Source organism: Manacus candei, unplaced genomic scaffold (genome assembly GCF_025592945.1).
Source record: "Manacus candei isolate 608988 ecotype Guabito, Panama unplaced genomic scaffold, ASM2559294v1 h1tg000033l, whole genome shotgun sequence".
In the NCBI taxonomy this organism is placed as follows: domain Eukaryota; kingdom Metazoa; phylum Chordata; class Aves; order Passeriformes; family Pipridae; genus Manacus; species Manacus candei.
This window is the reverse complement of record NW_026138081.1, coordinates 4,754,817-4,778,027: the sequence shown is the minus strand read 5'-3', so window position 1 is coordinate 4,778,027 and position 23,211 is coordinate 4,754,817. Positions and strand designations below refer to the sequence as shown.

Genomic DNA, 23,211 nt, shown 5'->3' with positions numbered 1-23,211 from the left:
CCCTGCTGTGGGGTGGTTGCTCCCACCCTGCCATGGTAGGAAGGATGGAGCCTGCATGAGGGAAGCTACTGGAGGCCCTATGGTGGAAGAGGGACTTTGTCCCTGGGACCGTGGGAGACCTGTTTCAGGGCAGACCTCATGTGTGTCCTTGGGAGCACATTGCTACCAGGCAGCTAGGGCAAGTAGGAAGCAGTTTTCCCATTTGATGCAGTTTCCCAAATTGGGAAGCAGTGATGATCTGCAAGAGGAGCATGCTTCAGTTTTAGTCAGCCTAGTACCTTCTGGCAGTGAGCTGTGCTGCTGACAGGTCCTCTTTCAGCTGCACCAGAGCCCCTTGGTTCCCCAATCTCTGTGCAATGGCAGAAGTTCCACAGACAGTCCTGGGACTTCCTTATTGCAAGTCCTCTCCCGCTGGAAGTAACAACTGCAGCCTCCCCTAGAAATTGCCCCAAAAGATACAATTCCATTTTTCACCATGTGTTTCCTTCCCCAGAGAAAGCCATTTTAAAAATAATACTACAAGACTGAAAAAGGCTAAACTGACATTTAGTACTTTCAAAATAAAGTTATAAGACTCTTTCCCCCCCCCAACAGAAGGAGGGACTAATTGAATTTTTTCCTAAATGAACTTGTAGTAAACAACTTCTATGCCAACACATCCTTGCATTGTTTAGCGTTTAAAGTACAGCCTTGGGCTAGTACATGAGGATCAGAGAATGGAAGCGAGTAGACCGTTTTCATTGTCTCAGCTGGGAGAAGTACTGAGAAATAAAGCAATGATGCAAATAGCTGAAAGTAGAACATATTTCTAGCAGGCTTCCTTTTAACAGTCTACATCATTAATAATATATGACATGGAACCAGGTGATGCTTTTTTCTGGAAAACTAAATTTGTAATAAAGTCCAAGTCTGAAGGAAATAGCCACTTGGTTTTGGAACTTAAAAAGTACACAAAAAAAGGATTCTAATCTGAGAAAGGGAGGCTGCAATTTTGCAATCACCAGCATTGCTGTCAGGGGGAACATTCCTGCTCTTCCCAGCCTCAGGGAGAGCAGTTCAGCTGCTCTCCCCCTATATTGGCATTGCACATGCGGCCACAAGGTGAATTGGATCAGCTTGCTGTTCCAACTGAAACCTAATCGCTTGTCTTTATTTTTGTTTTTGCAAGGCTAGTTTACAGTCACATGGGCTGAAGAAAATGGTTATTTTTTAGCTGGCTCAGCCCATTTGTTGACATTTGGTAGCATAAGTCTGCTTAGGTTTGTTGTAAAACTAAACGTATAAATGTCATTGTGAAACTGTCACAAAAAATGCTTCAACTGTTCTTTAGAATTACTAGCATTGTCCAAAAATAAAGCAAGGTACCATGATGTGTACTTAAGGTTCCATTAAAGTAAAAGAGATTTTTTTTTTTAATCCTAGGATGGAGGTAGGAGCATAAAATACATTTTTTTACTTAAATTGCCAGAAATCCATGTTCCATTTTGAAAATTAATCTCGTTTTATCCTTAAGTGTAAGAGCTAATGACACCAGCCTACAGTAACCACTGAAACATTTCTATAGGATTTTAATTTCCAGCCTTTTTTTCTTGTAGGGCATGGTTATGGAGATAATATTTTTTCTGTTTTAGCTTTTCCTCACACCTGTGTTGGCAAACAAGACAAGTACTTTTCTTTCTCACACTTAAGCATTGAATAAAGGTTTTGAGTTAGCAGGCATTGGCTTAAATATTCAATTCAAGATACAGCAGGAGACTTTTGGAACTGAGTAGGTCAGGTGAGTAATTACTTGCCTAGACTTGCCTATTTGATCTCTTTTTAATTATAACTTTTTTTTTTTCTAAAGTGCAAAACATACTTGGACTTTCTTTAGATCTTTTTTGTGTTCTGGAGCTTGCGATCTGAAAGTGGACATTCTGTTCATTTTTGGTGTTGTGTGTCACACACAGATGATTCCTGATATCGCATCTAATTATATTTCTAATAGAGGTTCCTTTGAAAAGCCCACCTGTCCGTCCAAGCTTTAATTTGCTTACTCTGAGTGTTGGGTTATTGTTAGTAAAAGTAGACTGTGAGCATAATTACAGGCAGCCTATCAGGAAGGACATGACTGCACTTAATGCAACTCTTTCAAATAAATACAGTCAGGAAAATGCTTTTCCAAGTCTTTCAGCTTTGTTGCAGTCAGGAACTGTTGTTATCCTAAGACTGATTTCTATCAGAGATTAACCTGCTCTTACCTCAGGGCTGGGCTGCTTCCTTCTCTGTGCCTCATTATAAACATTTTAAATGAACGGCTGTGTAAGAGACCTTGTGTAGAGTTAGAAATACATCAAACTTAATGGAAAGGAGTTGAGATGACAGTCCTGACAGTTATAAAGCCACTTGCCAAAGAATTATTTTATTTCCTGAAAGAGGCAGTTTTGGCCATTTGGTGTCGAGACCAGAGAGGTAGGAGGTTTGTTTCTTGGATGGGGGTAAGAAAAGGCAAGCTATAAGATCACCCTCATATTTAACTGTAGGGACTTCCATGGAGAGATTTGCTTTGTAAATTGGATGTTGCAAATGCTGGAGGAGACCTCCTCACTTGTCTTTGTCAGGGAGGGAAATTTGTGCTGTTTCCAAGCATCCTCCTCATCTGTGGTTCGTGAAGGTTAGTTCTACTGCCTAGCTCAGAGGGGTTTCAGCTGACCTTTTCTCTGCTGATACAAACCTGCTCTGAAAAGGTGAGGTTCTGACAGGTTCTCTGTTACTAACTTATATCTGATGCAACAAAAGGTACTTTTCTGTCTTTCTAGGGCTGTCCAGGGCTGTGAGTGTGGTTGTCCTGAAAGGATGCTCTCTACCTGGCTGAGCCATGGGAGCCACCAGCATGGGAAACACTCACCAGGGAAAAACAGGTTCAGAATTGTTTTGTAACGTTTTTTTTTCCCTCTTTTCTTATTAGGTGAACGTTTGGCTAAGCCTGAAAGAGGCAAAATGCGAGTGCACAAAATATCCAATGTGAACAAGGCCTTGGATTTCATTGCCAGCAAAGGAGTCAAACTAGTATCTATTGGAGCGGAAGGTAAGGAAACCAGCTGGTTTGTCTGGGCCCAAGCTATGCTTAGTCATTATCTTTCTTACTGACTGCATGTCATTTCCCTTTGCACCTCCCTAGCCCTACCGTGTTCTTGTAGAATAAGCCATCGAGTTAAAAATGGGATATGGTAGGCCTTGACTCTGGATTTAAATCCTGCCGTCACACCAGACTGCTAAACCTGATTCCCACTTGGGCTTATGGATCAGGTCCTCCTGCTTTTCTTCTGGTTTTCATGAGTTAAGGAAAACTTTGGGCAGTGGCAGAAACAAAATAATTGAGATATTTCTTTCTCAAATGAAGAAAAGTCTCAACTGAAGCATAGCAGAAGGAAAGTATTTAGCTAGTTGCAGAGCTGCTGGGGAAGATCGCCTGTTGCTGTAGGACACTGCATGGGTCAAAGCCGGGTGCAGTCCCCAGCATAGGACAAAGACCTCAGAGATTCCAATTTTCAGGGCTTCCAGTCTTCTTTTTGTGCACCCCAGAAAGCTGGGTGCTTGAAGCTTGTGTATTGTTGTGTAGAGATCATTGTGGGCAGCACCAAGGGATGCCCCCAAGAAGAACTTTGCGGATCATGCAGAAAGCAGGCCGCAGGCAGTTGTGTAGGATTTCTGTCTTTTTAGCAAAGATGGTGGGTGTTTTGCAGATATGTCACCCAAGACCCAGAAGGGCTTGCAGGTTTTTCTGACGTTTGTTTTGCTTTGTTCTGGATCTGTGTGTAAATGCTGCCTATGGACTCAAGTTGTCACTTGCTGTGGAAACACTCTGCTTCTATGGTATTTCTAGGTTTGTATTTACAGTGACCGTGGAAAATGGGGGAGGTTTGTTATCTCCACCTTGCAGATGGAAATACATGGTTTCTCTAGGGAAATTCATGACACAACCGGGAAATGAGCCCATGATACTGTTCTGGATGAGCACTCCTCCTTTGGGAGGGTCTTGGAGCTACGGGGCTGAGCCCTGCCTGTTCTCAGCTCATGAGGTCAGTGCAGTCTCAGTGTGCTGTCGCCAATTTTGGCCTTTCAGGATGCTCTTGGGGCATGTCCAAGACATGTACCCACTCTATGGTTCACTTGTTCCACGTTAGATCAGGCAGAATACCTCTGTCACTGCAGGTGCTTATGTTTATCTTACCGAGACCTTTACCTCAACATGCTGCTTTAAATTCATGGAGACTTTGTAATAATTTGGAACTAGTGTCCAGGGACATTGCAGACACCTCTTTACTGTGTTGGGTATAGAAGAGCAAAATATAAGAGTGAATGGCTGAATGATATTGATATTTTCCATGCAAACCAGTGGTAGCACCCTGAGGCTATTTTTGGCCCTGAGTATTGGTTATGTAGCGCAAATACCTATCTAAGGTCATTTTTGCCTTTAAAAAAAGACTGATGTCTGATCATTATATTGATGATACTATTGTATCATCCAGTGTCTGATAAAATAGTCCATCTATGTGGGACCATTTTCAAGCTAGAAGTTGGACCTGGAGTGAGAGGTCTTCCACCTTTAGACAGCTCCTGTTGTCATTTGGATCTCAGACAGACATTTGAATCCTTCTGGGAGTCTAAAGCATGTGCAAAGTTTACCTTTCTTTCCTGCTCTCCTGCTCTATTCCCCTTTTTTATTTTCCTGATTCTGCGCTCCCTGGCACTAGTTTGTCTTTTCCTCTTTTTCTGCTGGATTTTATTTTTGCTCTCTACTCCTTAGTCAGCTGTGACTGTACCCTCAGAGCACGTAGAAATTATTTGCAAGTAAAATGATCTCTGACCAAAGATCACTAGGGCCCAGTTATTCAGTATGGTTTCGTAGCAGTTACCCTGTTCAGAAATAGACTCTGAGGTGCCATTTTGAGACAGAAGTATGTTTCATATCAGTCTGAATGGTGATCCTATCCTCCCCTGCCAAATGTTTCCTGGCTTTCCTTTGTCCTGTTTCCTATGTGGCTACATGGTGAATACACATGGGTTTCTTTATACTACCAAAAGTAGCACGGCACTGAAGTTTAGACTAAGGGTTAACTTTGATTTTTATAGAGAGTGCTTGGGCCTGTGCAGTGATGCCAGCTCAGGACATGTAAGTGTGATCACATCATGGACTCCCCAACACCAGTGCTTACCCTGCACACAGACTGAGCCCAGGCCACTCTGGTTGTCAGCAAGAAATATAACCTGGTGCAGAGGCTTCTGCCCAGCCCATCTAGGTCTTTGGTGTACAGTAAATTGCACATCAGCTATAAAAATAGACTTTTGCTTTAAACAGCACAGCAGTTAATTCTGTCCGCAGAAGGGATTATAAACCTTCCTGGAGCATAAATTTTAAGGACTTACTTCCAGACTTTAGGAAGACATCATGCAGCAGCAAGCTAGAAGATCAAAACCAATGAGTCAGTCATAATTCTGCACCAAGAAAATAAGCTGTAGATGCCTCAATCAGATTGGACTGATGTAGGAAGTTTTCTAGGTGGCTTTTCTCCCAGAGGAGAAAACCACCATCCAGCAGCAGCGTAGTGGTACTGTCTAGGACAGCACACTCCTTACCTCAGGGTGTCTTGCTCCATCTCTGGGTATCTGCTGGGCAGGCAGATCTGTATCTGCAGGCCAGCTGTAGTTCTCTGCACACATTGACCATCAATGTCCTGGCTTCTATTTATTTATTTATTTATTTATTTATTATTTTTATTTTATTCTAAACACTTTGTTAACCAGAGTGCATAGAATCGAAGTAGTTCTAGCATTCAGCATATAAATGTAAATCTGGATCAAGGAAGACACTAACCTGGTGCAGCTTCCAAATGGTTTTCATCTGCTTTGAAATCTCACTGTCATCTGACACCTCAGAAGCCTTCTTTTGATGTGATAGATTCCATTGTAATGTCAAATGATCCCGGGATTTAACAGATTGAATAGGTCAAGTATGTGACCCTAAAACTGTTTTATTTTTAATCTGTGTAGAAAGTTACTGCTTTCTTAAAAAGATCTGGTTCCCTTCAACATACAGATAACTTTGAATAAACTGATCCCTATTCTCACCTGTGAAAGTGAAAGGAAAAATAAAACTTAGAGATTTCAACATTTGTAGAAGTCCCATCTGAGCAAAACATCTACTGAAGCACCAGGCAGTGCAAGCAGACACAGTGGACAGTGGGGGAAAATAGGGTCCCTCCATGTCAGTGAGTGAAACACAGCACTGTATTTGTCCCTATGTCCTGTCCACTAACAGTTAGGGACTCCAGAGGTACACCCTTAACAACAATGCCAGCTATCTGTCCTTAATCTGACTGGACCATCATTAGCAACTTGCTTTCTGAAGATAGGGTCATGGATACTTGTTAGGATAAACAAAATGCAGAACAGCCTTGATTTATGTCACCGTTGTTGTTCTATGTCTCCAATTCCCAGATCATAACACTATCCTACCAGTTGTTCATACCCTGCAACAACTTCTCTCCATAGGTAACCAGAGGCTGTGCTCTCATGGGCAGCTCAGAAGTAGCTGGGGGGGATAGCAGTTTCTATATTGTATTCTGCTTCTAACTACCCAGGCCATGGCAGAAAAGTAATCTTAATAATCTTTGCATTTTTCAAAATGAGTTCATGCATTTAAAAAAGGTGGTGGCATTTTAAAAGGCACATCTCTATAGCCAGCCAGGCTTCCTCCTGAGGGCTGGATATTTGTCAGATCCTTAATTGTTTGTCAAACAAGTGGATGAGAGTATTGTAGTTTTTACATACTTAGTTCATGTTATTTGGTACAGTAATGGGAGGTAGGTGGAAGCATATTCATTGACACAAAAAATTTCCTTCCAGTGGACACAGATGCCTCACCAGCTTTAGCCAGCTTTAGCCAAGTTGAATGTAAATCACATTAATAACATGTGCTTGCTGCTGCTGTTCAGACAACAGCTGCTAGTGGTGGAGGAAGTGCAGACGGTGCTTGCAGAGATCCTGCCTAGGAAGAGCACTTGGAAAGCACAGTCAGGCAGAAGATACTGTCTGATTGCTAGCCTTTTAATATGTGAATTGCTCTCACATTACTGAGCATTCCTTATATCAGCAGGGAACAAACACAGTATCTTTAATTAAACATTACATTGTTCTAGCTTTGTAGTGTTACATTCAACTTTTTAACACTTCCTGTGGAGTTTCTTTTTCTTCATCACCAGGAAGCAGAAAGCCTCATGCAAACCTGTTTTGCAACCACGTTTTTCACTTTTGTTTCTTGGCCATATTCCACTATATTAGAAAGAAACTGGCAGCAGCTGAAGAGTGCTGAAGGGATCCTCAAGGAAAAGGAGGTTAGCATTGGGGAATGCAGGGGTGGAAAACCAAGTAAGTGAGGGCCAAAGAGCATAAGGCCTTTCTGATCAGGCTGCCTGAACTGTAATCAGGTTGCCAGGAGTTTTTTAGCACTAGAAATGAAAAATGCTTACCTACTTCCAACAAATAATAAAAATTCTGTCAACTCTATTTAAAAGAGAGAAAAAGAAAAAGACTGGGGATTGTGTGGCTTGTTAAATGTGCATCCTGGGATGAATCACTCAGTAATCTCACTGACATCAGTATCTGCTTGGTAGGTGGTGAATTTTCTCTATATCAAGAAAAAGAAAATGATATATAGAGATGAAACAGTAGAAATACTTTGTATTTCTTCCAGAGCAGCTTTGTTTTGGTTCACTGCTAAGGAATAATCAGATGGGAGCAGGGAGTACATCCTCCTTTTTAAATGAGTAATGTAGTGAAGAGGACTGGGGAAGAAGGGGTGCTTCCACCTTAACTCCACCAACTAACTTTATAAAATTGGAATTTGACAATGTAACCAGAGCAGAGTGCTGAGTTCTTATGCCACATTAGCAATTAGAGCTATCTGGTTTTATGTAAGTGTCTTGACCTTTATTTCTAATTAAAATCCATGGAACAGTAATATTAATTACCTGTTTCAGCTCACTGATTGATTTATTAGTGTTCATGAAGCGTTTTCAGCATTAAAGTATTGTCATCAGATTTTAATCTAGCCCATTAAAATAGAGAGCTCTATTTAGTTTCAGATCTTAAATATATCCTAGGGGAGTCCTGCCAACTGCTGTGGTTTTTAAAAGCATTGGGTTTTTTGTTTTTTGAAAATCCCCACAAATATCTATCACATGAACGAAACAAGCAAGCCGAAAACATAGATGCTTTCTTATATATTTTAGCTGCAGTATCTCAAGTATCTGTAACAATAGTAAGGATTTTCCTTTAAGTTGATGGCAGTGCTTTTTTGTAGGGGCAAAAAATGCAGGAAGTGCAGAACTGAGTATACTTGCCATCACATGGCATTTTCTTACATCAGCCTAGCAGACAACCCCCTGACCCTAAAATGCCTGTAAAAAATTAATTTGTGAGAAAACTGTCAACAGGCAAGCGTAGTTTTTTTATGCCAGCTACAGTAAGTGTAGCTCTTTTGTACTGCAGTGAAAAGTTGTTGGCTGTTTAATTCTGGGCAAACTGATGCCCCACCATGGTATGTATGTGTACTCTGAAGTGCAGAAAGGAGCAAACACAGGCGTTTACTGCTGTAAAACAAGGTGGCATGTCTTGTTTTCTATCTTTTACATCTGTAAATCCCTAATGGAGGTTTGTGTCAAAGGACAGTGGAGCTTATCATTCTAATTTACACTGTAAGTTGTGTGACATGTATCAGTAAATCACAAGCTTTCGGGAATTTGGACCAGGTAGACATGGTACCTAAAAAGATGTGTTTGGGGTGTGTGCTGCTTGTCTGTTGGTTTTGAATACAAGACTCACATTTTGAGGTTTTTTTCATAAGAAGAAAAGGGGTATTTTTAACAGCTTAAAAGGAAAAATTCAAATATTGTTTCTTTTGTATCAGGATCCAGACAGGTGACAGTTGCCTATACTGCAACTTCCTACTTGTCCCAGAACACAATTTGTTGCTGCTGGGCAGCTTTATGGAAACAGTGGCACAGAGGTGTCTACAGGAGTACAAAAGGTTTCTGACAGCCTTCTCGGGACTTGAATTATTCTGCCTCCAAAGAGTGGGTTGATTCTAACCATTTTCTTGCTGAAAATACTCTTAACTTGTCAGTTGTTTGAGAAAGGTCCTGCAATGCAGAAACCTGCTAGAGAATGAGTAGGAGGAGGCAACTCAGCTAGTTTCACTATACAAAAATGTGAAGGCTGTAAATTCTGTAACGTGTGTATATATATCTCTCTGTGAAATTTTTGTAGATGCTGAGTATCAGCACTTAAGACCCATCTGCTCACTGTTTGGACTGTTTGGCTCTAGTCTATACATCGTGGAAGCCCCTTTCTGGGCCAGCATTGGCCCAAATGCCTCCCACCAGGACCTTGATCCCCATCCTAAACAGACTCTACCTCACACACGCAAGCAGTCACCTTGTAAAAGCTCCAAGTTGTTGACCCTTGCTCATTTATATTGTGGAGTCCAGTGAGCAATAAATCACAATCTGCTTAACATCATAGTTTGTTATGGTCTGTGCAGACTGGTCAGCAGGAGTCTTTGCTTCCACTTCCAGCAGGATGCATGTACTTTGAGAAATGCTCTGTTGTGTCTTTGGCAGTTACAAGACTGAAAGAAGTCCTATACAGGCAGTCTGATGTATTTAGGCTTGTTTGAAATGGCAAACGTTTAGGCTTGCTTGAAATTAAAATATTGATGTCACATGGTTTTCTTAGTGGTATCTTGTTCACAGGACAAAACTAGCTGTCAGAGCTCATCTGCACTGGGAAGTCTCACTGGTTCTTCTGGTATGATTATGCTTGGGCAGTTATATAGGTGACTTGGAGGAGACATAGGAGAGTAAGAGAAGGAAGGCTTTTTTTTTTTCTCAGTTTGGCTTCTATGACTTCCAAGGAATTGTAATTAAACCTGAACAAGGTGTTTTTAGGCCCCTGTGGGAAATTACACTGATCTAAATTGGTCCTTATTCCTGATCTTTGGAATCATCTGTGTCTGTTTTATTCTCAGTATTATACTGCAAGAGAACCAGTCTGAGTACTGGGTACTGAGCTGTACCAGCAGAACATCTGGGAAGGCAAGGAAAAACAGTTTTTAGCAGGAATGCCAGTTCTCCCATCTGCAAAAAGAAATGCTCCCCAATGCTCCTGTTTTACAAGGATTTGTATTTGCAGTTTGATGTCTTCTATTTCTTCTCTTTCTACCTTTTTTTTCCCATAGAAATTGTGGATGGCAATGTTAAAATGACCCTTGGAATGATCTGGACCATCATCCTTCGTTTTGCCATTCAGGATATCTCAGTTGAAGGTAAATTTTAGTTCTTTCCAGCCAGTGTTCAATAATGAACAACTAAATGGTTTTGCTACTTAAAAGGCCCAAAATGTGCTCTTAAGTGAGTCACTGAAAGATCCTTGGAAGCTACCCTTCCCACACTGCCTTGTCATGTCAGTGACATTTATGGCCAGGTTCAGGTATACTGAGAAGAATTTTTCACATCCTTCTCTTACAAGAGATTTCAAGGGTAGCTCAAAAGGATGACTAAGCCTGAAAACCAACTTTAATGTTGGAATCTGTTGGATTTCTTGCAGACTGATTCAGGCACTAGCACTGAAAATGGACCTATCTCATACAAGTCCTACAAGACTCTCTGGTCTCAAAAGGCTATCTCCATATTACTGAAACTCATTAAGAAAATAATAGTAACAAAGCTATCCCAGTAGACTCTTCCAAACAAGAAATTTTCTGACAAGTGAAATTAAATAAAGCACAATTCAGTGCAGTCTCTACCAAAGAGAAGTTGATGATTGTTTTCTAGCATATGCTCCAGAGGCTCCTGTTTTCTAAGAAAATGAGTTCATTGCTGTGTTTTCTTTCTTTCACCAGAAACATCTGCTAAAGAAGGACTTTTGTTATGGTGTCAGAGGAAGACAGCCCCCTACAAAAATGTAAACATCCAGAACTTCCATATCAGGTGAGTCACAAGCAAGAACTTAGCTTTACAATCTCTATTATTTTCCTATATCTCTCAGTGTATTCAAGAGTGTTCTTGACAGACCTCCCAAGGCAATGCATATGTGCATTACATAGTAACAGTGTAGTCCAGAGAGATGCCTAGGAAATTAAAGGCAGAGATTCTAAGAGGATCCGAGTACCTATATCCCAATTCCTCATTCTGGTTACTATTGCTGCTTTCATGAAGTTCTTCAGACCATTGGGTCCTCTGAGAGCAGTGTATGTGCTGTGGGCTAAGCAAGAGAGCATTTGCACTGTGAAAACTCAAAACACTTTAGGAACCAAGAAAAAAGGACTGCACCCAGAGCTTTCGTAGTATGGAAGAGTTGGGAAGGCATAAGAGGTTTTCTTGCTCTGGTCTTTAGTATTTCCAAACTGGCAGATGTTCCAGTGAAGATTCTGCATAATGGTGCTTTTCCAGCACATCTTGGAGAGTTGAATATATATATGAATATATATGAATCATATAAATGTAAAGCACTTTTAAGAGCTTAACTACCATCCATGCTAGCCAGTACTGTAGTGGAGCTAGCTGTGGACATTTGCCCTTTCCCTAAGGAATGCATTTATTCCTTCTTTAGGGCTTGTGTCTACACCTTTTTTCAACCCTGAGCTCTGTACCTGTCCTCACATGCTCCGCAAGATATGCACAGAGATTTCAGCACAGAGAACTGCCAAAAAGGAGGTGGCAATTCAATGGGCAAGTCCTAATCACAGTGGATTTTTGTAGGGACTGAAAGGAATCTTTGTTGTAGTCTCATGCACATACAAGACAATCCCTCCTTCCCAGCACTTACAGAAGCACTGTTAGTTAGAAACTAAACCAGAATTAGTTGTCCCAATGCCTTCCCTCATGCTCATCACTGTGTGTCTCCCTGGCTGAGCAGTGTTCATTGTTCTCTCTTCTGTCTCTCTTGTAGTTGGAAGGATGGCCTTGGTTTCTGTGCTTTAATTCATAGACACCGTCCAGAGCTCATTGACTACGGGAAGCTACGAAAGGTACAACTCAATTTGTTTGTCAGAACAGATGCTTGGCTCCTTTGAAGTAAAGAGGGAGAAGAATTAGCTTGATAAACATAATTGGAGAATTTCAGCACAAGCTGGCAGTTGCAGGACTGGGGGGGGGAGGAAAGAGGGATGAATCAGTACATTCAGGCTTCTTAGTGAAGCATGAACTTAATGAGCTTCCTGCTTGACTTTTCCTGCTTTCAGACTGCTTTGTGTGAGACACACATGCCCCAATCCCAGCTGATGAGCAAAAGCTGGCAAACTCAGTAATACCAAGTGTGAGACTAGTTCTATGCTAATGCCACAGACTGGTGAGACAAATCAGACTTAAAATTTCTGTGGATAGAAACCCGTTAGCTGTGTTCAAGTACAATAGCTCATTGAAGAGTTTGTGTCCCCTCACTGGACACTTATCACATGCTTCCAGCTTAGCACTGAGTCATCTGCAGTAGTAGGCTTCTCCTAGCATGTAGGTACCGGGTGCCAGAAATACATTTGTCACAAAGCTCAATTTTACTTTAAAATTGCCACTGGTAACATGATATCAAGCTGCTCCAAAGTTTGCTTCCAGTGTTTTTTGGAGACAAGATTGTTAAGTGGATGATGAGAATAACCATTCAGTGGTTTGTGCTTCTAGCAGTGTCTTGACCCAGCAATGCAATGGAAGATCAAACTGGATTCTTATCCTGCAGTATGCTGAGATCCAGTTTCACTGTATCTGTGTGCATGTGGAATGAAATGCCACCAAGAGCATAATTCATGTGTCGTTACTGGGTTAACACAAAAAGTTTGTCCATCAGATCTCATGGGCTGGGTGTTATAAATGCGTACGTGCTAGCTAGAGAAATAAACGTAGAAGCCCATCACCAGTAGACCTGGGCTCTTTGATCACTGTGAGAATAGACAAAATGTAAATGACCTAATCAAATTAGCTGCATGCCTGTTCTGCTTTTCAATAACCTTTTAGATCTTTACTCTCTTGCAGAGCAGTTAATTATATTATCTGATCAGTTTTAGTGTCTGGAGTCAGCATATGGTGAATAAATGGGGGGGGGGTGGACTGTACCTGTTTACATAAACAACAGCAATAAAAAAAGGAATTATTAGGGTGACGTTTTCAGTGCCCAATCTTGGGAAAATAAAGCAGCTAAGCAATGTGTGTCTGACAAACCCAGCCAGCTAAATGTTACGGTGCTCTCTGTTATCAAAAAAGCCCTAGGCCAAACCCAAGCAAAAACAGAGTAAAGGAAAGTGAGTTATTTAGTGATATTACTTGCAAGCTTTTTAAGGTGAAAGGTAGAGAGATTGTTCTAACCAAATTTAATGTACATGGGAAGAGATTTCTCCTACTTGGAGTAAGGTTAAAGGAAACCACCATCTTTTGATCTCTGCTTGCTTTTGATCCCATCCTTCATCAGGTTCCCTGTGCCTTCCTGCAGTCTTCTCACTCTTCCTGTATAATTTTTATTGTTGTTCTGCCTCAATTACTCCAAAGGCACGAGATTAAATGTATGTTAGAGAACTCTACAACAGCTGAAATCTTGAGCAAATAGCTGGGAAGAACTTAGTTCAAAGCTTAGCCTTTAGTTCTGGCAATTCATGTGTGCTGAAGGGAAGTTGCCTTTTTTATGCTAGATCTTTGAAAAGCATTTGTGGAATGTATAAACACGGAAAAGGCTGCTGAGAAGCAGCCATTTCAGTGGGTGGTAGATTAGAGATCCACCTCAAGTTCTTTTCCAACTCTAGGGAGCAATTATTGGCATCTCAATTGCACCTTTGGCAATGCTACGTGTGTTTCTGTGTACACACACACACACAGGTACAAGATAGGTGAAATCAGTCCAACCTGCTCACAGTTCTGCATTTTACCTCCTGTCTGGGCAGTGTTCTTTTGCAGTTTTAGTGTTTTCTGCTCTTTCACAGAGGCTATGTCTATGCTACCAAGCCTGTATTGGCAGTGTATGCCTGCAAAAGGTAGCCAGTGGAGTAGCTCCATGTCTTCTTCCCAAAATTTAGCCACTTATTCTGTCAGCATTGTTTTGTATTGAGTTTGTTCCTAGTTATTTTTCCTAGTCTGGCTATATTAGCAGAACAACTACAATTCTTTTCTACATATGTGCACTGCCTAGGTAAAGTTACTTGTATGGCCCAGGACTCAAAATAAAAGGTGCAAGTCCACCTAGCTTGGTGTCAGTGATTCCCTGACACCACAGCTTATTTAGTTAGATAGTTTCAATTCAGTGCAGGTCTGTCTGCTGTTGTTCAGCTCACTGTAGATAAGTTCTCAGGATTCAGCTCATGGTTTGCCAAGTGAGAGGTATGCAGAAGATGGGATTTCCCTTTCTCCTTTTACCCCTGACTGTAGCTCAACCATGAGCTGTATCTGAGATATTTTATCAAGTATAATGACTGACTGATGGCTCTGACACCTCCTCATATACCACAGTCTGCTTAGAACAGTGTACTGCTGTGTTGTATGCATTTATTACAAATCTTTCTGAAAACATGAGTTTTGGATTTCTTTCCTAGTGTCTTCAAATCTAGCAGATATAGTAAGTGCTTGCTCTCTCTCGATTTTCCTCCCCCTCCATCTCCTTTCCTGATTGCTAGGTAATAGAAGATGTTTTTTATGTCACATTGCAATAATTGCCATAGCAACCTTGTGTGCTGCAAGGATTTGGAAATAACTGGGGGAAGAGAGAAGAGTCCCTGTGTCAGTTAGGGTTGTGGCAAAAGATGAAGACCTGTGATAGTCTTTAGTTAGCAAAAGCAGAGAATGTGCCAGATCGGCATCTGTTTAGGGCAGGTTTGCTGTCTGCCACCATTGAAACAAAGTAACTCCTCCATGGTAAAACTGCACATTTCCTCGTGGCTAGCCCAGCTAGAGCCTGGCAAGTTACTGCTCGTATTCGTGCTTCTGCCATTGCTATGGTCATGTAAATGAAATGACAGCTGAGGCACCTCTGCAGAACGTCATCTGGGTCAGTGCCCTTTTGGCTGTGTGTTTCAGGTGTGGAAGGAATTAGGGGATAGGTGACTTGGCCTTTGGGTCCCTAAAGTGTGCCTGCAGCCATGGTGCTGCAGTGCAAGGCTTGGAGCTGCCTGGCCGGTCTTTGTTATTTTATCCCTTTTTGTCGCTGTCAACTGAAACAGGCGATTTGAAATAAGGATTAGCTGTTGTTCAATGGGAACTGACAGTGGTGGAGTCTGGAGGAATTTCATAGGACTTAAGATGCTAGTTGTAGTCTTGGACAAGCCCTGGGGAAACTCTGTCACTTGCATGAAAAAGTATCACTTTTGCGATGAGCAGCTCTACTGTCCTTGAGGGGTGAAGCTTTTCCTACAGGGAACAGGGTCTTACTTGGGTTTAGCTCTCTGCTTGTCTCAGAGCTAGTCTTGGACTTAGATAGCTTGCTTTAAGTATTGCAATCTTTAGTTTCATTCCCCAAGAGACATTGTGATCACACATCTTTCTTGCATTTGAAGTAGAAATGTGCTGGCTTTATCTAGGTGAGTCTCCACTTTCCCACATGTTAAGACTTCCAGCCCTTCCTTTGGGACTGCCCAAGCCCAGTAAGTTTTCCCATCAGGAAACCTCTCCCAGCTTCCAGCTTAAAATTTCGTTTTAACCTTTGGCAACATTGCTCCTGGTGTTGTTACTTGCAAACTGATAGGAAAGCTATCTGCATTGAGTTTGCTCCTCCCTTTCCTCCAGGAGAGGCTGACAGATCTCCAGGCATCTCATTCAGATGGGTCTGTGCTAAGGAAGGATTTGTGTTAATACTAAACAATCTGTAAGGATGTTAGCAACCCCATGGTTGTCATGGTCAGCATAGGTTGAAATTTGTTACATAGTGGTGACATTTTGACACGCGTAGAAAATGGCACGTGGGCTAGGGGGAAGAATGTCAGGGGAGCTACCACTTGGTATTTCTGGATGCTCCTGCACTTGAGTGAAAGAAATGCTGTTAATTTTTCTTCCTAAATGGAGGACCTGTCTACATAGAGTGAACAAGATATGTTATATACCAGCTAGTCTCATCTCCTCAAATAGGGCTTTTGGTTACACTTTGGCTCCACAGCAGGCACAGAAGACAAGTAGATTGAAGTTGAAATGGTACCAGCCTCTAATTCCATGGCATAGGGTGGTTCCTTGTGGCTGGTGGATAGTAAAAATCCACTACCTGTACCACTGCTAAGCTCCAAAGAGGTGGATATAGATATATCTGATGTAGTCATCATTGAAGTGTATTATATAGCAATAAAGTACTGTTTGAGACTGTTACTGTGTGTGATAGCTGCTGGCTTCATCACAGTATGCCTGTGCAACATTTCCTTGCTTAATATTGATTTATTCCAGTGGACTAAATACAGATCACTGGTCACGTCTGTTTTCATGGCCTCTGTGTGTGATTTACTGTAGTAGGTGAAACAGTGCTCTCTACTGAAGATATTCACCTGAAGGAATATGATGCTGATATGGGATGCCAGCTTAATAAATGCATTGATTCCTATGAAAATGCTGTAGGAAACTACTTTTCAGAACAGCTCAGTTTCCTAGCTCATGAAGGCTGTCATCTGAGGACTACATAGTGGCCAGTGCCATAAAGGAAGTTTTATATGTGCCCATACCCTGTCTGCCCAAGCCTGCCTAGCTTCATCTTTCCTGTTGGGTGGATTCAAAGGAAACTGCCTGTTGATTAGAGTTCAGGCACAGCTTAATCTTCCAAGTCAATGCAATAAGCAAAGGCACATGATCTCAAATAGAAAATAAACAGAACATGGATGCCACTCTAGAAGAAGGCAAAATAATTATACTTCTTATTTCCTAATTTTTTATGTCGTCTCAGTGTAAATGGCACAAATGACAATATGGAGAGTACCACTCCATCTTTCCTCTCTGCCAAAAGACACCAAAAAAGGTGTCTAAACATTAGCAGTTTGCGCATAACTTTTCATCCAGCAGAAACCACATGTTTCAACAGTAGAAACTGATATTTCAAATGTTATTTGTCACCCATGAAGTGGATTGATCCTTCAAAATAATTATCATAGTTATTCAGGAATATAGGAACAAGCTTGTATGAGGTTCTCATACGGGTTGGCAGGTGTCTTATTGCTGATTATGTTTGAATACTGGAAACAATTTGCAGAGCTCTTTCATTTCCAGTGACATTGGTGTTTCATGTTCTCTTGTCTTGCTCTTTAAAATCTACTTACCTTTGTGATATTACTCATGATCATAAGTCACATTTAACTGTGTTTAGGATTTGATTATTGTGTGTTGATGTCTGTATCTGAAGTGTACCCTGCCATAGTAGAAGATTTATATAGAGAGGAATAGAAATGTACTAAGGAAATTACAAGTCCTGTGCAGGAGGAAAAACAATACCCAAGGCAAAATGGGTACTTTTATATGTATTTATTTTGTAGAGATTTGTTAAAACATTTCTCTTCCTCCCACTCAAGTGGTGTTCAACAAACTGTACACTAGCTAAGGACAGAACCCGTTGCAGATGTTGCGTTACTATTTTAGTATTGCTTAGATGTTTTAACAGATATACTACTCTGCAGTTCTTTAAAATGGAAGTTGCAAGCCTAATATAAATATGAGATGTAAATGTGAGATATGGCCTCATCATTTACTGTCAGTATGATGTGAAGCTAATTTTACTTCAAACTATGTTCAAGACAAAATGTATTATTCCTTCTTGTTGCAAGTACATAGACTGTATGTTAATTATCCTGTCATGAAGCTTTCAAAAGAAAACTAATTATTTCATCCTGCTACATGAGGCTTCACACATAATTTTGTCTGGACAGCACAGTTACCTCAACCAAACCAAGCACAATAGCTCTTTTTGAGAGAAACAGTGTATACATTCTTATAAGTTGATGCTGATGCTCTGCTTCTGTTTCTTTCCCAGGATGATCCTCTCACTAATCTAAACACAGCTTTTGATGTGGCTGAGAAATATCTGGATATTCCCAAGATGCTGGATGCGGAAGGTAAAGTAGAACCCAATGGCTTTTAACTTGCTTTTCTCAAGAAATTTTCCACTCTTCTAGGTGGACTTCTTTTGTATGAGAATTCAGTAACCTCTGAATGCTCCCTCCATGACCATGTAGTAAATGTATAGGGAAAAAACTACTATGGAATAGTGAGTCACATGTTCTGCTTCCCTATTCCTCCTGTGCCCCTCAGTCTTTTGAGTCTGGCATGGAGATCTTAACATGGGGTTGACGTGCTAGGCAGAGATGAGTAACACCTGGCTATATAGTCTGCTGACTGAAGAATCAGGCCAAATAAGGAGTTAATGTACGGTGTAGGACTGTGTTCTTTTTGCTCCAGATTTTTTTTTCTGGGCTCTTTCTGACATTGCTGATGCTCTTCCTTTTGAGGGCATGATATTATTATTATTATTATTATTATTATTATTATTATTATTATTATTATTATTATTATTATTATTATTATTATTATTATTATTATTATTATTATTAAACTGCTTCTTCTTGACTACTCGGAAGTGTTTGGCATGAAAATCCTTCACTGACTAGGTCTGGAGACCAAGGCAGAATTCCATGTTGTTCAGAGATGCTTTTCCTACCGATTATGACTGCTTCCCTGGGCCACTGGGACAGCAAGGATTACTTTTCATAACCTTGTCAGGACCAGCTTGGCAGTAGATTTTGAAGATTGTAACTCTGGAGTACAAACAACGGACTGAAATAGTTCACTGGTTGTTGGCTGTTTGCCTAAAGCCGTCTTGAGTTGGACAGGAGAAGCAGTTAAAGACTTTTGTTAAATAAAGGAGTGAGAGGAGCAAAGAGGAAAGGTGGGAATAGCACAGCCAAACCTAGTGAACCTGTATTTCAGTAACAAGGATGTTCGTATTTCTAGGTAGTACTTCCCATCCCTAGAGATGAGTCTTGCTTTCCCTGCATTCATCATGCTGAAGTAAAAAAAAAAATCATGAGGATTCCAGAGTAGATTCAAGTGTTTCCTTGCTATTCTGTAGGAAATAAAGTCACCTCCAAAATAAGTAGATCTCAGCAAAGCTAGCAGCAATGAAGAAGGACCCTGGCAGGAGCTCTCATTGCTCTTTACTGATCACTCTCCTTCCTCATGGAGTCCAACTAATGTGCATACCTCCACACCATTAATTCTGATCTCTGGAGGTGTTGAGTTTCCCCTGAAACTAATGAAAGGGCCATTTGAAATTCAAGCTGTCATTGTATTGAAATGGATGTCGGAGGCATGGAAAGGAAGGGAGAAAGGATCTTTCCCAAAGAACAGAACTGCATGGAAGAATTGGAGTTTAATATGTTTATAAAAGTCATGTCAACCTGCTGCCAGTTTGGATTAATTCAATCCACCATTCACAGTAATGTTCTCAGAACAGGGAAGTGCTGTGACACAAGACATGCTGACATACAGCTGCATTAGCCTGGCCAGACTGGAAGAAATTCTATCATAAGGGAGGGGAACCAGAAAGGTCATCCTGGATTCTGGGGAAAGCTGGGAAGTCCTGTGGAGTTGCTATGACAAGCATATACCCCAGCAGGCCTCCTGGACAGTTGTGGTTCTACCTCTCCTTTGATTTCCTCCCATCAGCTGATTATACTCTTAACGTGAGGTTTTTTTTGACAGACATTGTTGGAACTGCCCGTCCTGATGAGAAAGCCATCATGACCTATGTTTCTAGCTTCTACCACGCCTTCTCAGGAGCCCAGAAGGTATCGCAGGATCCCAAGCTCCCTCCGCAGAGCACACCTGGTGCCGTTGCTAATGTCCAAACCTTTTTTTCTTTCTCTCTCCTCTCTAGCTACGGGCATCTTTATTATTATGTTCTTGGTAGAGTTGGCTGTTGGTTCAAAGTGGTGCCCCAAATATAATACATGGGGCAGGGGAGCCAGGAGTTCCATTGTCCTGTAGTCAGCAGTACTTCCAGTGGCACTTAGGTATGCCACACTTTGGCATGCACACAAATTTAAGGCAATGGGGAGCTATGCCTTGTCCATTTGCTTTATGAACCACTGTCCTAGTGGCCGAGAACCTGTACCTCCTGTTTCTGGTAAAACTGAGCTAGGATTGGTTTCACAAAGGTGGAGACCACCACATAGATGCTTTGCCCAGCAGGAAACTGCAGCCTGCCCCCACGGGAAACAATACAGATACTTATTCACTTTTTTTTTTCTTTTTCAAAGATGGAGAAACAGAGCTGACTTAGTGGTTTTATGAAGGGTTTAATGAATACCCAAAGCTTTATCTTTTGCCTTACATATGCTGAAGGTTCCCGCACCCTTGCTTCAAGGTCTGAACCTGCTGTTTTCTCAAGTTGTGCCATAAATTCAGTCCCAGTTCACCTAGGGCTGACAAAGCATGTCTAACGAGTACATCCATGGTGATTTTGCAAACAGAGAATTGCTTATCATGATGGAGATGCCTGGGTTTTTTCATTTGTTTCTTTTTTTCCTCTTTTCTCACCCACCGTGTTGGAAATTGGGCAGTTAAGTCGTTGCTGCTTCTGTCTTAGCCCTTTTCCTATTGGTAATGGAATCACTTCAGAAAAACAGTTTGTGGGTGAAACCTTGTACACATCTCTTGCCAAAACCAAGCAGCCGCCTGTACTTGAGTGCCTTAGGAACAGGCAGTGCGCGTCAGCAGAGCAGATACTGTGTAGGAAGTGCACTGTGTAGGAAGGCTCTGATCTCCAGCTCCTCGGCATACAGAAGGGCCTTGAGCGCGGGCGTTCAGACCTCCAAACAACCTGTTTGCGTCCTTGGGCCAGACCGCAACTGTGAAGGTGTGGAGCCCAGATCCCCATCTCAGGATCCCCCTGGATTGGGGGGGGAGGGAGGGGTGCCGCTTTGAGCCACAAGCCAACACTGCTAGCCATCTTCTGATCCGAATTCCCAGCTCTCCGCATGGAAATCTGTTTGGCCTGTCCTGCAATGCATGATGGGAAGTTTTCTCCCCCTCTCTCACGCCACCCATGATTGTTTTGTTTTATCCTATGTGCTGCTTCTTACTTTATCCTTTCAACCTCTTTTCCTTCTCTGCACAGATATTATAGGCACGCTAAGGCCGGATGAGAAGGCCATAATGACCTATGTCTCATGTTACTACCACGCCTTCTCAGGGGCGCAGAAGGTGAGACTTTACTGCTAACAACCCCTCCCCTCACCCTGCCCTGCCCACTGCTCCTCTCCACTGAGGAATGCGCCAGACTCCCTGTCTGCCCCAGGGCATTTGCAGGGAAGCCCAATGCATCCAGGTATTCACTTGGATGTGCCATCTGTAGTCTTGTTAGAGAAGTGATGTAAATGTCCTTTCAGACAGACTTGAGCTGCTCCTTCCCTCCAGTTTCAAATCCCAGCAGAGGAGAAAGCATTTAGTAAAGCTGACATTGAAAAATGAATGCATGTCTGCTCTGACAGAGGCAGTACCCTTTCAGTAACTAGTGGGCATTGTCTTGGCCAGGCAGTGTGCATCTAGAAGTATCACAATCAAATCCACCCACTCCAGGAAATGACAGCCTATTCTTGGGCTGCCACCCTGCCTTCCACACCCAGCCTCCACTAGGTCTTTTCCCAGGCTGAATCATCTGTGAGCTGGTTATGTAGCGCTTTTGTGCTCCAGCCACAAAGTTCATTTCTACCAGGTCTTGAGCTTTCCCAGACTCAAATGCTTTTCCATTCCTTGTTTCTCCCTGGTCATTCTCCTATTTCCCAAACCACTTGTATGTTATATTTCTCTTTCCTCTACCTTGCCCATTTCTATAGCTTCAGGCCTTCCTTCCTTCTTCTGCTTCCTCTTTACTCCAAAGTCTCTTTGTCTGACATCAAGACACTGGGAACCTAATAGGTACAGATCTCCTTCGGACAAACTTCTTCGAAAATGGCAATTTCCCTGCAATCCTTTGAATGGGAGAAAAAGATTCATCCTTTCCTCATATCGTAGCCTGCCTGGGCTATGGCCTTTCCACAAGATTACTGCTAATTTCAGATTGTAGGTTTTGGAACAATAAAATCCATAGCCCAAGACTACATTCTTCATGTTATGAATATAATTAAAATCTCACTGTTTCCCCCAGCCACAACTTCTTTCTCTCATTAAGCCTTTTCTATTTGAGACACAGTCCTTGTGTAGCCCAGCTTGAGGGCTAACCTGACTCCTAGAAGATTCTATCTCTTTTGTACAAAGCAGTGCTGATGGTCCCAATGTTGATGCAGATACCATGGTGGTGCTGGCTTTCAGAAGGCAAATGCAGGTAGTAGGTTCCAAGGAGCAGCTCTTTAGTTCAAGCTTTTTGTTCTCTGCCCAGTTTCATATAAATTACATGATGCTGTCTTGCTTCCAAGGAACTGGTAATATGACCCACTGCAGTGCAGTAGACTTGCCTGTTTGGCATAATTTGTGTAGTCATGACTTTTCTGCTAGGATACTGCTTTGTGATCCTGTGGTTTTTTGTTCAAAACTTTTAAGACCAGTCTGCAAGCTCCAGCCAGCTGATACCTGCCCAGGAAGACTGTAGTCTCAGAACTCATGCCAGCCTGATGATCAGACCTGCTATTTGCCAGGTGCCCCTGAGGGACAGCTCCATGCTGTCTGCTTAACCTGAGGAACTCCAGATTGAGGAAACGGCAAACCACAATATGAGGAGGGTTGTAGCCTGCTGCAGGACCAGCTGTGCCCCTCACCAATCCCTTCCTCTTCTCTTTGCACCCATTCCATGATTTGGAAACCTGTTCAGCAACAATTTCATCAGCAATTTAGGTGGATGCTAGGTCTTCTGGGATAACTGAAAACAACCCCTTACTTGCCTCAGGACCTGAACCAAGTAGCTGGGACAAGAACTAGAGATGAAGCTTCTTAGTTATTGAAGTTTCAATCCCATGTAGTCAAACTGCTTACAGGGAAGATTTAATAATTTATTAATTTTTTAGCAGCCCTGATGGGCCAGCAACTCAACTGTCCTGTGGCAGGAGGGGCACAGCTCCTTTCTGGAGCTACCCTAGGCGTACATTAGCCAGCTGATAAGTGACAGAAATTCAAACCCCCAGGCAAATGTAAAGTGATTACTGAGTACAAGCCCCAGCCCAGATATTACTGTTGCTGCCCTCAT

General features: G+C 42.0%; 1 protein-coding gene across 6 annotated transcripts in view; it reads left to right on the top strand.

Moving 5' to 3' along the window:
- ACTN1 (actinin alpha 1) overlaps positions 1 to 23,211 on the top strand; it is an 88,422-nt gene that overhangs the window by 44,142 nt on the left and 21,069 nt on the right. For 3 of the 6 annotated variants that reach the window (XM_051791383.1, XM_051791385.1, XM_051791381.1), the window contains exons 3-8: positions 2,948 to 3,067; positions 10,280 to 10,366; positions 10,943 to 11,030; positions 11,992 to 12,070; positions 18,007 to 18,088; positions 19,734 to 19,819. In XM_051791383.1, coding sequence (XP_051647343.1) covers positions 2,948 to 3,067; positions 10,280 to 10,366; positions 10,943 to 11,030; positions 11,992 to 12,070; positions 18,007 to 18,088; positions 19,734 to 19,819 — 542 coding nt within the window. Of the gene's footprint in view, positions 1 to 2,947; positions 3,068 to 10,279; positions 10,367 to 10,942; positions 11,031 to 11,991; positions 12,071 to 18,006; positions 18,089 to 19,733; positions 19,860 to 21,150; positions 21,237 to 23,211 lie in introns of all 6 variants that reach the window. The other 3 variants (XM_051791384.1, XM_051791382.1, XM_051791386.1) reach the window with 2 other exon arrangements.